We start from the raw sequence: 12,917 nt of genomic DNA, 5'->3' as shown, positions 1-12,917 counted from the left end.
AAATGGAAAAGCAGTCAGTGAAGTATTGTTGCCCAAATGGTGGAAAGTTGCAGTACTTGGTTTTCACACCAGATTTTCTTTTGCAGGATTTCCCATTTTGTCCTGTGCAGTTCCACTCCTGATGCTCCAGATCAGCTATAAATTCCAATAGTGGATGTAAGTGCAAACTACTGACCAAGAGAAGTCTTCAGTGGCTTCTGGACACAGCTCTGCATTTTGAACCTTTAGGAAATGCATTTACCACGGAGGCGGCGGCTACGGAGGAACCGAATCTTYTTCTTGCTTGCCATAGTGTTGGTCCTCTCTTTCTACCAGCTCCAGTTCAGYCCCTCTGCCCTTCCAGCATCCCACAGAGCCCTCCAATCCATGGACCCTGTCAAAGTGACCTCCATGGATCTCCCCAGCAACAAGACTGCTGTAAGAGGCAATGCCACAGCACCCAAAATAAGGCACTGTATCTATGTGGATCCTGAGCCAGCTGTGCCCATCACTACATCAGTGGGTACAACACCACAGCAAGAAAATACCAGTGAAAGCTCCCCAGATGAAAAACCACATGAGTCCAAAGGAGAATATCCTCAGGACCTATTTAGTGTGGAAGAACGCAGGCAAGGGTGGGTTGTGCTTCACATCTTTGGCATGATGTATGTGTTTGTGGCCTTGGCCATAGTGTGTGATGAGTATTTTGTCCCTGCTTTGGGAGTGATCACTGAGAAGTTGCAGATCTCTGAAGATGTGGCTGGAGCCACCTTCATGGCAGCAGGTGGATCAGCACCAGAACTCTTCACCTCCCTCATAGGGGTCTTCGTCTCACACAGCAATGTTGGCATCGGTACCATTGTGGGCTCAGCGGTGTTTAATATCCTCTTTGTCATTGGCACCTGTGCCCTCTTCTCAAGGGAGATACTCCACCTGACRTGGTGGCCCTTATTTAGAGACATCTCATTCTACATTGTAGACTTACTGATGCTCATCCTGTTTTTCCTAGACAGTGTCATTGATTGGTGGGAAAGCCTCCTTTTACTGACTGCCTATGCCACATATGTGCTCACCATGAAACAGAATGTGTTCCTAGAGCAGTGGGTGAAGCAGGAGCTGAACAAGAAGCTGAGTGCTGTGCAGGCAGCATCAGCAGAGCACATGCAGAAGGTTGGTGTCCTTAGGGTTCAGAGGGCAAGTCTGAAGGAACATTCCATCCTGAATAAAGCAGGTGAAGCAGCAGAGGTGATGGGTCATTTTTGTTCTCTGTTGCTTGCAGATGAGCTCTGGGGCAGTTGCAGAAGATGGAACAATGAAGCCACCAGATGTGAGGAAGCTGCAGGTAGGTTTAGCAATATTACAGGGATCTGAAGTTGTGGTATTTTKAATCCCTCCCCATGTCAGGTCATGAATAAAGGTGTCAAATCCTGTGTCAAAAAACCTGGACCAAAGCCTGTATCATATCAGGCTCAATGGCCACAGTTTGCCTAAGAGGACACCTGGCTGAGGTCTGTCCTTACAGGAATTTTTATAAAATGTAAGAGACAGGCTTCCCAGATGGATTTAACTAGAAGAGTGCTGTTCATTCTCTGTTATGAACAGGCATACAGAATTCAGGAAGTGACTTTTCTTACCTGGTTTATTGCGAAATTTCCTCCTGGGCTCCCAAACCAGAGGCTGGCAGGGTCTGTCCTTCCCCATAGTAAACATCAAACAACTCATTCCTTTGTTGCTGTTGAATTGCTGCCCATGGCCTGGAGAGGCTCTGTCTGATGCAGTGGACAAGGAAGCTGGAACTGACTGACTTTGTGCCTTCCCACAGCCTGGACCATCCTTGCAGCGTGGCAGCAGCTCGACCTCCCTGCACAACTCTCAGATGCGTGGCACCATCGTCCAGCTCATGATCTACACCCTGGACCCCCTGGCAGAAGGTGAGTGCATGCTTCACACCAGAGGTCACAGTCCTGGGTGGTTTAACGGGGAGTACAGACAGTATTTTTGGGTCAACAACTCACCCTTGGGGTGCAGCTGAGCATTCACAGGTTGTGTCAGGTGAGGGGAGCTCTGTGACACTGAGATGTGTCCCTCCCGATCACGTGGCTGGCAAGGACAAACACCTCATGTTTTGGTCCAGCCATATCTGCTTTTCCTATGCCAAGCTGGTTACTGCTGTGGTGACAGCTGAGGCTGAAGTCCCTGAAAGAAGTGACAGTCCCTGCTGTCCCCCATCCCCGCTGTCCCTCTAACTGCAGCAGCAAATGAGATTTACAGTCTTCCTCTGTCCTGTGGCATGTCCCATCTTCCTCTTCTTAGCTTGGACCTTGCCCTGAAACAGCAGCACAAGAAAAGGTTAAAACCCTTGAAGAATTATCATTTTGACAATAATTAAAATCCAGCTAAGATCTAATCATGATGGTAACACCAGTTCTGTGTGATTCAGACTGACCATGAGCACCTCTGAAAGCCTGCACTGCTGTGGTGTCATCACTGCYATGGCAAAGTGTGCCCACAGCACTGTGCAGGCAATGGACAGCTCCCCAGGGCCAGGGAATGACCAGCTCATGTCCAAGACCTCTATTAAACTACCCAGAGTACAGAGAAGCCTCATCTCCCAGGGTCATTTTACACAGCTTTTTAACATGTTGCTCTATATTAACTTTAGTCCGGTCACACCATGGAGATTCATTTTCCAAGAAATAGCGAAGCACATTAAAAAAAGATGTTTTTAAGATTTTCTTTCCTAGCTCAGCACATGTCCCACCCCTCTGCTGCCCTACTTGTTCTAAAGAGATTATCTGCTGCCCATTCAAAGAGAGATTGAAGCTAAGCAGATCAACACCTCTCATGTCCCTCACAGAGGTTACAAAGAGGACTCTCCAGATCAAAATCCCAGCTGCACAAACTGACCGAGGGAACAAAGGAGGTTGGATGAGGACAGCAGGGCAGATCAGTATCTGCTTTGACAGATTCCAGTGAAAGCACCCAGTATGTAATGAACAAGAGCCAGACTCATCACARTTTGCTCTTCTGCCCTTGCCTCCTGTGCCCCAGGAAAGTTGTATCAACAGCACTGGGACAGACCCAAAACCTTCCAAGAGGATATGCCATTGCCTTGAGCATCAGAAAGTGCCATCYTGGGGGGCTGCTGCCACTCAGAGACTTCCCAACACCTTACCCTTCCCACACCTCTAAATGTCTGAGCATCTGCTCACCATAGGCCACCACAAGCTTGGCTTTCTGGTCCAGGTTGGTGCCCCAGTGAAACTCTGGGACCCCTCRGCAGGAGAAATGGGGGAGGCTGAGGTTGCCAGCCCAGGCCGAGGAGAGCCCCAGCCAGCTCAGCTGCTGGGAGTTCCCAAGGAGTTGTGAGTCACTGTCCTTGCTGAAGAGGATGCTGTTCCCAGGCCTTGTGAATATCGAATAAACAGGACTGGGGGAGCAGTCTGGATCTTCTCTCAAAGAGAACTTTCCTACTCATTACATGGAACCACAGTCTCATTTAGGTGGGGAAAGACCTTTAAGGTCATCAAGTACAATTGTTCCCCCAGCACAGTTAAAACCACCACTACACCACGTTCCCAAATGCCCCATCTGCACCTCTTTTAAATCCCTCCAGGGATGGCGRCTCCACACTGCCCKGGGCGGTTTGTGCCAGGGCTTGAGAACTCTTTCGGTGTAGAAATTCTTTCTGTTACCCAGCCTAAGGYTCTGCCGGCAGCCCGGCAGGATTGAGTGCCTGTGTGTGCGCGGCAGCCACTAGATGGGAGTGTGACCGTGTGTATTTGGGTCTGCTACAGAAGAGATCGTGCGGGGATGGGCTGCAACAGCCTCTCCTGAAGGTTTTTTATTTCCTAGACCCCTTACTTTACTTATTCCACTGAGTTACTGACAATACCTCTGCTCCAGGTATGTGTCTGGTCTCACTCTGTGAGACCAGAGGCAGCTCCTTATGAAATATGACAGTAAAGTTAGTGATATCACAACAGCTCARCACTCAAAATCAAGGAGCCAATGTGCCAGGTCCTGTGTGTCTTGTAGGAGATACTCCTTACACTCATAAATTCCTACTTAAAGAAAAGAGATTCTGGAGAAAAGGAATTTATGCATGGACTGAGAAACATAAGTGCCTTGTGGAGCTTGGCCAAAAAATGAAATTACATCCCAAAGTTGGCTCTGAAAAAGGATTTGAACCTGCCAAGGCATATCAGGACTTGTGATCTGATATGTTAATAGTTACTAGTCCTGTGTTAAAAGCCCTGCTGCCCTGTGGGACCCTGGGGACAGCTGTGCCTGCTTCCCATGGATCACCAGCACAGTCCTTCCCTTCGCTGTGTGTGCAGCACTCTTTGTACCAGGCACATTTCTGTAATTAGGCTGCCACATAAAAGATGATCCCAAAGCAATTTATCTTTCCTCAAGGGCCCTTGTTCCTTCTTGCCAAGGCCTGTAGCATCAGCACTTACAGGCTGTGGTAATGARCACTCAACAGAAGGAAAAGGCTGCCAACAGTTGCTCAGCACTTCCTCACTGAACCTACTCCAGTCAGGATTCTGTAGGGTTTCCTTCTTTCTCCTGCCCTCACTTTTTATATGGGCAGCACAGAAGTGGTTTCAGGGTAGCAAGGTCCTGAACATAGAAACATAAAAAAGCTGCCAACACTGGGCCTCCAAAACCAAATTCCAGGGAYAGAGGTCTTGGAAATACATAAATCTGAAACACAAACTTGCAACAACCCTTGTGTGAAACAAAATTTCTCATTTGAAAAGTGGATTGAGTTCAGAATGTGGGGTTTTTTTTCCTTTTGTATTAGGAAGGTATCATTACTTAAGTCTTTGTCTCTAAGGGACATGTTTACTAGAAGTTCTAATATTTACATTGCATTGTGAATTACATTTTTGATAGAACTTTTTGCTTTCAATGTACCTTTTTTTTTAAAAAATAGGATTTTTTAGCAAGTTTGTTCTTTTGTCCTTTTCCCCACTTTTTGTGAAAGCGTGTAGAAGAGCATGAGATCTTTTCAAGATCATCCCATTAGACACCAGAGGGTACTGCTGGGGAATTAAAGGGAATAAGGATTTCGGAAATGGTCAGGAACCCTCTCTTTTCTGAACCTCTAGTCTTACCATCAGACTCTTTAAACTCTAGTCACACAGGGAAGAAGGCAGAAGCCTACATTTCTTTTTGAATGAGGCAAAGTCTCCAGCAGTGAAATTGTTAGAGCTGCCTGCCCTCACTATGCCCCAGTTAACAAGGTAATGATTTTGGAAATTAGACCAGAGCAGTGGGCACTGTTGCAGCTGGAGAAGGCTGAAGGCAGCTACAGCTTCTCCTTGCTTCATTAGCATTCTATCATTTGTTGTAGGAGAATCATGATTCCAAGGGGCAATAGGAATCACAAGGTATTTTTTTAACTCCTTTTTAAGTTTTAGACATCACAATCTCCGAATCATTTAGGTTCATGCCAAATCGTACAGAAAAACATCCTCCCTGCTGATCATGTTGTGAATCCTGTTTGATTGAATATTAGAGCCAAAGAGGGAATTAAATGTAAGAGCCAAATTCAAGGTAGAAGCTCRGTTGCCACCTGAAGTACATCCTGGATTCAACTCGGAGGACAAGAATTCTCCTGGAGAGCATCTTAGTGCCAATGGACACAAACATGTCCCGTGTGATGGGTTCTCAGCCCTGGGGACAGAGTTGCCTGCAGTAAATGCCCCAGGGGACAGAGAGGGACACTGCCCTGCACAGCTAATCCAGCCCAGCAAGGACTGAGCTCAYGGATCCTTCTTCCCCGTGCTGACCTGCAGATCTGGCCAGCTTAGCTCTGCCTCCAGTCTYAGTCCCTCCTGCAGGAATTGTGTGTCAGAGGAATTAACCCTTTTAAACAAGGCTGATCTCATGAGAACTGGACARTGGCCTGGGCCTAATCTGTTTATCCTGACACAGAGATGCTCCGGGGCTYCACTCAGCACTCCAGCCCTGTGGCCTGGCTGAGGGCAGGGAGCCAGGAGCTTGAATTTCTATAATCTCAGGCTGATCCTGACCGCCCTGACCCTGCTGACAGGAGCTTTTGCAGCAGCTTCTGGGAAAAGCCAAACAGAAGGATGCATTGCCCAGTGCTTAGAGGAGACTGGGAGCAAAARGTCTCCCCTGCATCGAGGGATGTGCTTGTACACAAGGGGGAAGGAAGCAAAATGCTTCACATCCCCTCCAGTGCCCTTCAAGGAACACGGAAGACTCAGGCTCTTGAGTCCCAGTCAGCCTTTCAAAGGAGAAGAAATTATCATTTAGATTAGAAATTCTTACCTGTGAGGGTGGGGAGGCCCTGGCACAGGGTGKCCAGAGAAGCTGTGGCTGCCCCTSGATCCCTGGAAGTGCCCAAGGCCAGGTTGGACACTGGGGCTTGGAGCAACCTGGGATATTGAAAAGTGTCCCTACCCATCACAGGGGGTGGGACTGGATGGGCTTTAAGGCCCCTTGCAACCCAAACTGTTCTGGTACTCCACAAAAATTTCATCTCAGCTCAGCCATTCGAGTGCTCAGTGGAAATCCCAGCTGGTGAAAGATGTTTCTGTCAGTACCAGGAATCTCACTGGAATAGGACTTGTCCCCTGAGGTCTTAATGTCTGAACTGGGCCAGTTATTGGACATATAGCAGAATTTACTGATTTGCATGAGGTTCAGCTCAGAACAGTAGTTCTGCCCACATGGCTGGACCTGATATTTTTATTATTTCAATGTCATTGTGATTAATAAAGTGGCAGGGCCCTGCCCTTGAGGCAGATGACAACAGCACCTTCTGGGTGCATAGTCAACAGCACAGTAGATTAAATCAGTGTGATAAAACTTTCAGAGGAAATTAATTTACAGCCTTGCACACAAGCCAAGCACAGCATTGGCCAATTCCTTGTGGCTACTGTCCATATGCAAACCCAGTGTCATTGGGTGTGCAGCTYGATAGAGGACATAGATTAGTGCAAAATAGGCCTTTTCCTTGAGCCCAGTCTTGTTCACTTTCAGGGAGAATCAGCAGTAAGATATCTGAGCAAAAAACAACTATGGAGACACGGAGTTCACTGTGAACCATAATAAAGCAGCTCAGCTGAGTACAGCAGGGCTTGATTTACAGTGGAAGAAGCCCGCAGCAGTCCCAGAAACAGAACACCAGACCTGTGCTGGTGAAGAGCATCTCTCAGACAGCCTGGACCATGCTGAACCTGGATATCAGGAGTTTAGATTAGCTCCAGCAGGAGACACTTGTGTATACTTAGAAAACTCRATCCAGAGAACTGGAACATAAAAGGTGTTTGTTTTCCCTTCYCATCAGGTCCCCAGGCAGTAAGCAGCACCCCAAAGTCTCTTCAACARCTGCATGGCAGGAGGAAGATGTCATTTTTTGTTTGCACATAATCTAACCTGGAAAAAAATCAATAGCCCTTTGGGAACAAAATGATATTGAATCAAAACTCCTCTGTTCTTTCTGCATTTTCTTCCTATGAAGTACAGATACCCAGAGTATTACTGTTCTGGAAAGAATTTCTCATCCTCTAGATTCTCTTTAAAGATGATGGCATTAGTTCTATGTCAGATTGCTGGTGTAATTGCTGTAGCGCTAAGCAGTTAAATACAACAGCTATGACCAACTCACAGCACCCAAAACCTGCAGTCACAGCCAGAACAAYTCCTGGGGCAGCACTGGCTGCAGCCCCTGCAGGAGGAAGGGGGCAAGAGCAGGAGTGTGTTGGGGGAGGCAGCTCAAGGGGGGCTTTGCACAGTGACAGCTCCTGATGATGGTGTCCTTCTCACCCACAGCAAAATTTAAAGACAGGGTTGACATCCTGAGCAACATGGCCAAGGCCAGGGCTGAGACCCTGGAAGGACAAGGCTCCCCTCCAGGTGAGTGCAGGAAGAGCCAGTGCTGTTTGCCTTGGTTTGCACTGCAAACCCTYACCTTCCCAGCACACAACTCCCAAGGGCTGGCAAAGAAACACCGGGRTCTAACACAAATTTTGTGCTGTTACTGGTCACAGATGGCTGCTGGAACAATGCAGCACAAGTCAATCGATGCACTTGTGCAGGAACAGCCAGCCCCAGAGGAGCTGTTAGTGAGGGCAGAGTCTGGGCAGGGAGAGCTRCAAGGATGGACTGGAAATGGCCCTGGAACTGTGCAGGAGGGAAATCAAGCCATTGCAGGCAGCACTTTGGTGCTGCTGGTCTTTGGTACACCCTGCAAATGAAGTGTTTGTTAAAGCAAAGTACCTCACACACAGAAAGGCACAGAAGGTTCTTCCAGAGGGAATAAACTGCACTGACTGTGTCTGTATCAATGCCAAGGATTTGTGCACCCTCCCTTTAATAGAATCACAGAATGGTTTGGGTTGGAAGGGACCTCAAAACTCACCCARTTCCACCCCAGGGACACCTTCCACTGTCCCAGGCTGCTCCAAGCCCCATCCAATGTGGCCTTGGACACTTCCAGGGATCCAGGGGCAGCCACAGCTTYTCTGGSCACCCTGTGCCAGGGCCTCYCCACSCTCACAGGGAACAATTTCTTCCTAACATTTAATCTAGATCTGCCCTCTGTCAGTTTAATCTTTTTTGGGGGTTTTCTCTGCTGCTCCTGATACACAGGATTTGTGAGCTACCTCAGAGGCAGAGCTGCCCTATGCTACAACCACAGGTCTGTGCTTCCAGCAAGGATGGAGATTTGGAACACGGAGAAACTTTGGTGTGGAAGGCCCCATTACATTGTCACACCTGAACATCTCACAACACTGGGCCTCACAGAGGTTAATGAGCCCAAACTTGAGAAAAATACTGTTTAAAACCCAAGTAAATTCTTGGTGTTGCTATGAATACCACACTGACTTCCCTCCCTCACCTCTGCTCTGTTATCCATGTTTCTACTCCATTCCCACAGAGGTTTCTGTGTTCCTCTTGGCTATGCAGGTTAACACAGGAACAGCAGGACAGTGCAGTTATTTCCTTGTGTGTGTCAGCACTTTCCTATTTGCTTTTGCATAGCCATCAGATGATCAGGGATTAAAAACTGGCAGCACATCCCAGTAATTTCTCAAAATTGTTGAAGAATATCAGTTCCCTGGAGAACACTGTGCTCTGCTGGGGGAAAAAAAACCAAGAGAAGCAAATCTTTATATCCTTTCGGTCTTTTTAAGGATGGTTTTCATACAAACTACAGAATCTAGAAAGAAACCAAGAAATGCTCATCAGCTGCAGATAAGATAATTAGCATTACATATTTTTACACATGTGCTCCTTGGAGCAGTTTGGGATGGAAGGTCAGAGGAGCATCAAGGTCTCATTCTACTGCAGGTGAGCCAAATTCCACCCAGATTTACCAAACACAATCACAGCACTCAGGGAACACACACAACAAACCTAAGCAACCTGAGGGTGTTWAACCTGAAATGCCACCATTGTGGTAGGGAGCTCAGAGCACTTGTTGGTCACACAGAAGGTGACACTCTGGTGTGGTGATCACCCAKCCAAGATGACTGAAACCAGCCTTCCTTCTTATTGCTTTTTGTAGAAGAGGAAAAGAAAGCACCGAGCACCRTCCAGGTAACTCCTGCCAGTGACTCTGAGCCCAGCAAAGACAGACAGAAGGCAGATGTGCCACAGGATGGACAGGTATCAAAATCACTGTCTGTGCTTCTCAGTGCCCATCCAGGCTGACCTTCACATGGACTTTCCTTCTTCCCTCTCCAGAGCTTTTGGGACAGGACCCAACCCATGTCACTGGCATCTATAAATAGCTTCTGTGTGTAGTGATTTACTAAAATGCTGGCTGAAACATTTTGCCTTACAAACACAAATTGGGTCCAAATTATGACACCAACTGAGACTGGATAGTATTGTCCCCTCAAATGACTCTTCTCAGGTCAGAGGGTACTCCAGGGTAAGGAAGATAAGAGCAGCTACTTGTCCTGTGCTCACCTGCAGACCCTTCTCTTTCGCTCCCCAAATCCCTTTCAGGTGATGTAATTTAGCAGTTCTGAGAAAAAGTTTTTCATGGACAGAAAATGTTTAATTTGTATCAAAACTCCATCTAAAAGGTGGTTTTAGTTAATGGATGCCCATTAGTTCACAATACACAGGTGCTGGGGTGGGGTGGGCCTGGATCCTGTCCCACAASGGCAGCCACAGCTCACAAATGTGAGCTCTGCTCAGGTGAGGCTGCAGTGAGTAACTGCAGCTCCTTCTTAGTGTGCAAACATATTGGCTCTTTGATTTTTTATCCTGATCTACAGCCCCTGTCAAGCAGTGACACCTCAGACGACAGCAGCTCTGAGAGCCAGGACAGTGATGGTGACAGCACAGAGGGTGATGAAAGCGATGAGCCCTTATCTCTTGAATGGCCAGAATCAAGGAAAAAACAAGCAATTTACCTTTTCCTCTTTCCCATTGTTTTTCCTCTCTGGASCACTCTGCCTGACGTCAGAAACCCAGTAAGAATTTATCTTCCTTCTGCTACTGGAGTCATTAACTGAGCTATAGATTTTCTGTGGGCAAGAGTCCCTGGGTCCATTTTTCCACATCAGGAGTCTTTGCATAGCTGAAGCGCTGTGACTGCTGCAGGGATTGGGACAGGAGTCCCAGCTGCAGTGTAATGTTATTCCAGAGACTTAATAATTTAATAAACCACAAATTCTAGCAACTACAGGTCACCTAATCAAGCTGAAAATCAGAGCAAATAGAGACCAGGTTCCAAGTTAAAGCAATCAATTGCAGTGAAGTRTTTCAGGTGAAGAGTTTTCAATGGGGACTATTAACTTTCCTGAAACTGTTCTTTTTTTCTTTTCAAACTTGATTTCAACAGGACTCAAAAAAATTCTTTGTCATCACATTTTTTGGATCCATCCTCTGGATTGCTGCATTCTCTTACCTCATGGTGTGGTGGGCTCACCAGGTGAGAGGTTTATGTTCTTTCTGCAAATCATCATTTCAGAAAAATAGATGGAGAGAGGGGACAGCGTTACTGTGGCATTTTATCTGATGAATTACAGCTGCACTCATCCATCACAGCAGYAGAAACTTTGTTTTGTTAGGACCCAAAAGGGAATTTTTTATTTCCTTCTTTTTGATTTGACAAAGATGCATTCATTTCTGAGAGCTTCCAAGGGAGTTTATGCATCAGYGAAAGGAAAAGTACCATCAAGATTTATCTTAATTCTGACTTTTCACTGATGAATGTTTCTGTGCAGAACATAATTATCCATTACCTAATTAAAATTCTAGGAAAATATAGGGTCTGATTCTGGAAGCTGCTAAATGATCTTCACCTTGCCCTGTCCTAATGTTCACCTGGTATTCTGGGAAATAATACTTCCATCTTGTAGGATCAGCTCCACAATCTGTATTGAGTGATATATTGMACATGAACAGTAAATCTGATCATGCCATAAATCCAAAGGCTGTCATCTCCAAAGGCCCTTGGATCTTGCAGAGCTGATGTTAAATTTGGAAAGGTAGATAGCATTCAGAAGAGGAGGACTGCAGACAGGAAAATTGTGCTGTAGCTGACTTGACCTTGGCTCAGTGCTGGCATGACTTTGGTCACTCCCTACAGCAAATCCAGAATCAACAGACACGTACTGTTTAACTTTTTATCCCATAAAGCAGGAAAATGCTGCCACATGTACAGGACTCAAGAATATTTTAACTCAAATATGGCACCCTAAAGCTGCACACAGCAATAGTATTCCATGTCCCAGTGCTAACAGTCCTATCCAACTGTGTTGATTAGGTTGGTGAAACAGTTGGGATATCAGAGGAGATTATGGGGTTAACCATACTGGCAGCAGGCACATCCATCCCTGACCTCATCACCAGTGTCATCGTGGCACGGAAGGGCTTAGGGGACATGGCTGTGTCCAGTTCCGTGGGCAGCAACATCTTCGACATCACTGTTGGGTGAGTACCAGGGCAATGCTAAGAGATGCATTTCTTCTGAAAMACAAAATTACCTGGTTGGAAACCAAACATGCCTCAATTAATTTCATTTTAGCTGTAGTTAAATGAAGAACAGCTGAGCAACCAGTTCCTTCTAAAAAAACCCAACCCAAAGCAAAACCCAGCCAAGAAAGAAACTGTTATAACTCTGCCCACAATCTTCACTCAATTCTGAATCAACATTAAAGTAACAMTTTTTCAAGGCAAAAATACAAGAAATCTTGGGGTAACATCAAAGTTCTACAGGCAGGAACTTTATCTGGTCCCTCACAGGCTTTCAGCTCCTGTGCARGGTCAGTATCAGTGCCTGGATCTCCCATCCTAAAGCATCAGGACATTTCTTCATTATAGCACTCCAAGGCCCTTAATTATTAGGTATTATTTTCAAATCCCTTTTACTCTTGGATTGCATCATGATAGTGCAGGCATTAGCCAAATGCARTTTTGACAGGAACAACATCCAGTTTAGATTTATGCTGAGCTATATTGAATACAATCACGCTTCTTTTTCCTGTAAGATTTGGAAAAATTGCCTAGTTATGATGCAGAAAACTAACTGCCTTAAAACATTTATTTCAATTACTTTTCCTTTCCTTGCAGCTTGCCAGTTCCCTGGTTCCTTTTTTCTATCTTCAATGGCCTCAGCCCCGTAGCAGTCAGCAGCAATGGTTTGTTTTGTGCAATTGTTCTCCTTTTCCTCATGCTCTTGTTTGTGATTATTTCCATTGCTATCTGCAAATGGAAAATGAACAAACTACTAGGGCTCACTATGTTTGCTCTTTACTTCGTATTTCTGATCATCAGTGTGATGTTAGAAGACAAGATAATATCCTGCCCAGTATCAGTATGACGTGGACAATTCAAGATGTGTGTGAGGATCCAGCAACATCAAAAGGGGGTTGAGGTAGCAGTTGTTCTACTGAAAAAAGCAACCAGAATTGTACAAACTTACTAAAAAKAAGGTA

At 46.1% G+C, this 12,917-nt stretch overlaps 1 protein-coding gene across 1 annotated transcript; it reads left to right on the top strand.

Moving 5' to 3' along the window:
* The first annotated feature begins 231 nt into the window (after positions 1-231).
* SLC24A1 (solute carrier family 24 member 1) lies at positions 232-12,841 on the top strand. The gene is made up of 9 exons (XM_057372312.1): positions 232-1,149; positions 1,259-1,321; positions 1,802-1,910; positions 7,792-7,875; positions 9,530-9,630; positions 10,251-10,448; positions 10,820-10,909; positions 11,747-11,913; positions 12,553-12,841. Exons 1-9 carry the CDS (start codon positions 232-234, stop codon positions 12,800-12,802), a joined length of 1,980 nt encoding a protein of 659 aa, XP_057228295.1. The 3' UTR covers positions 12,803-12,841.
* The last annotated feature ends 76 nt before the right edge of the window (positions 12,842-12,917 follow it).

This window comes from Malurus melanocephalus, unplaced genomic scaffold, assembly GCF_030028575.1.
Source record: "Malurus melanocephalus ecotype Western Australia unplaced genomic scaffold, MMel_1.1 scaffold_169, whole genome shotgun sequence".
NCBI classification, from domain to species: Eukaryota; Metazoa; Chordata; class Aves; order Passeriformes; family Maluridae; genus Malurus; species Malurus melanocephalus.
This window is presented reverse-complemented; position numbering and strand designations above follow the sequence as displayed.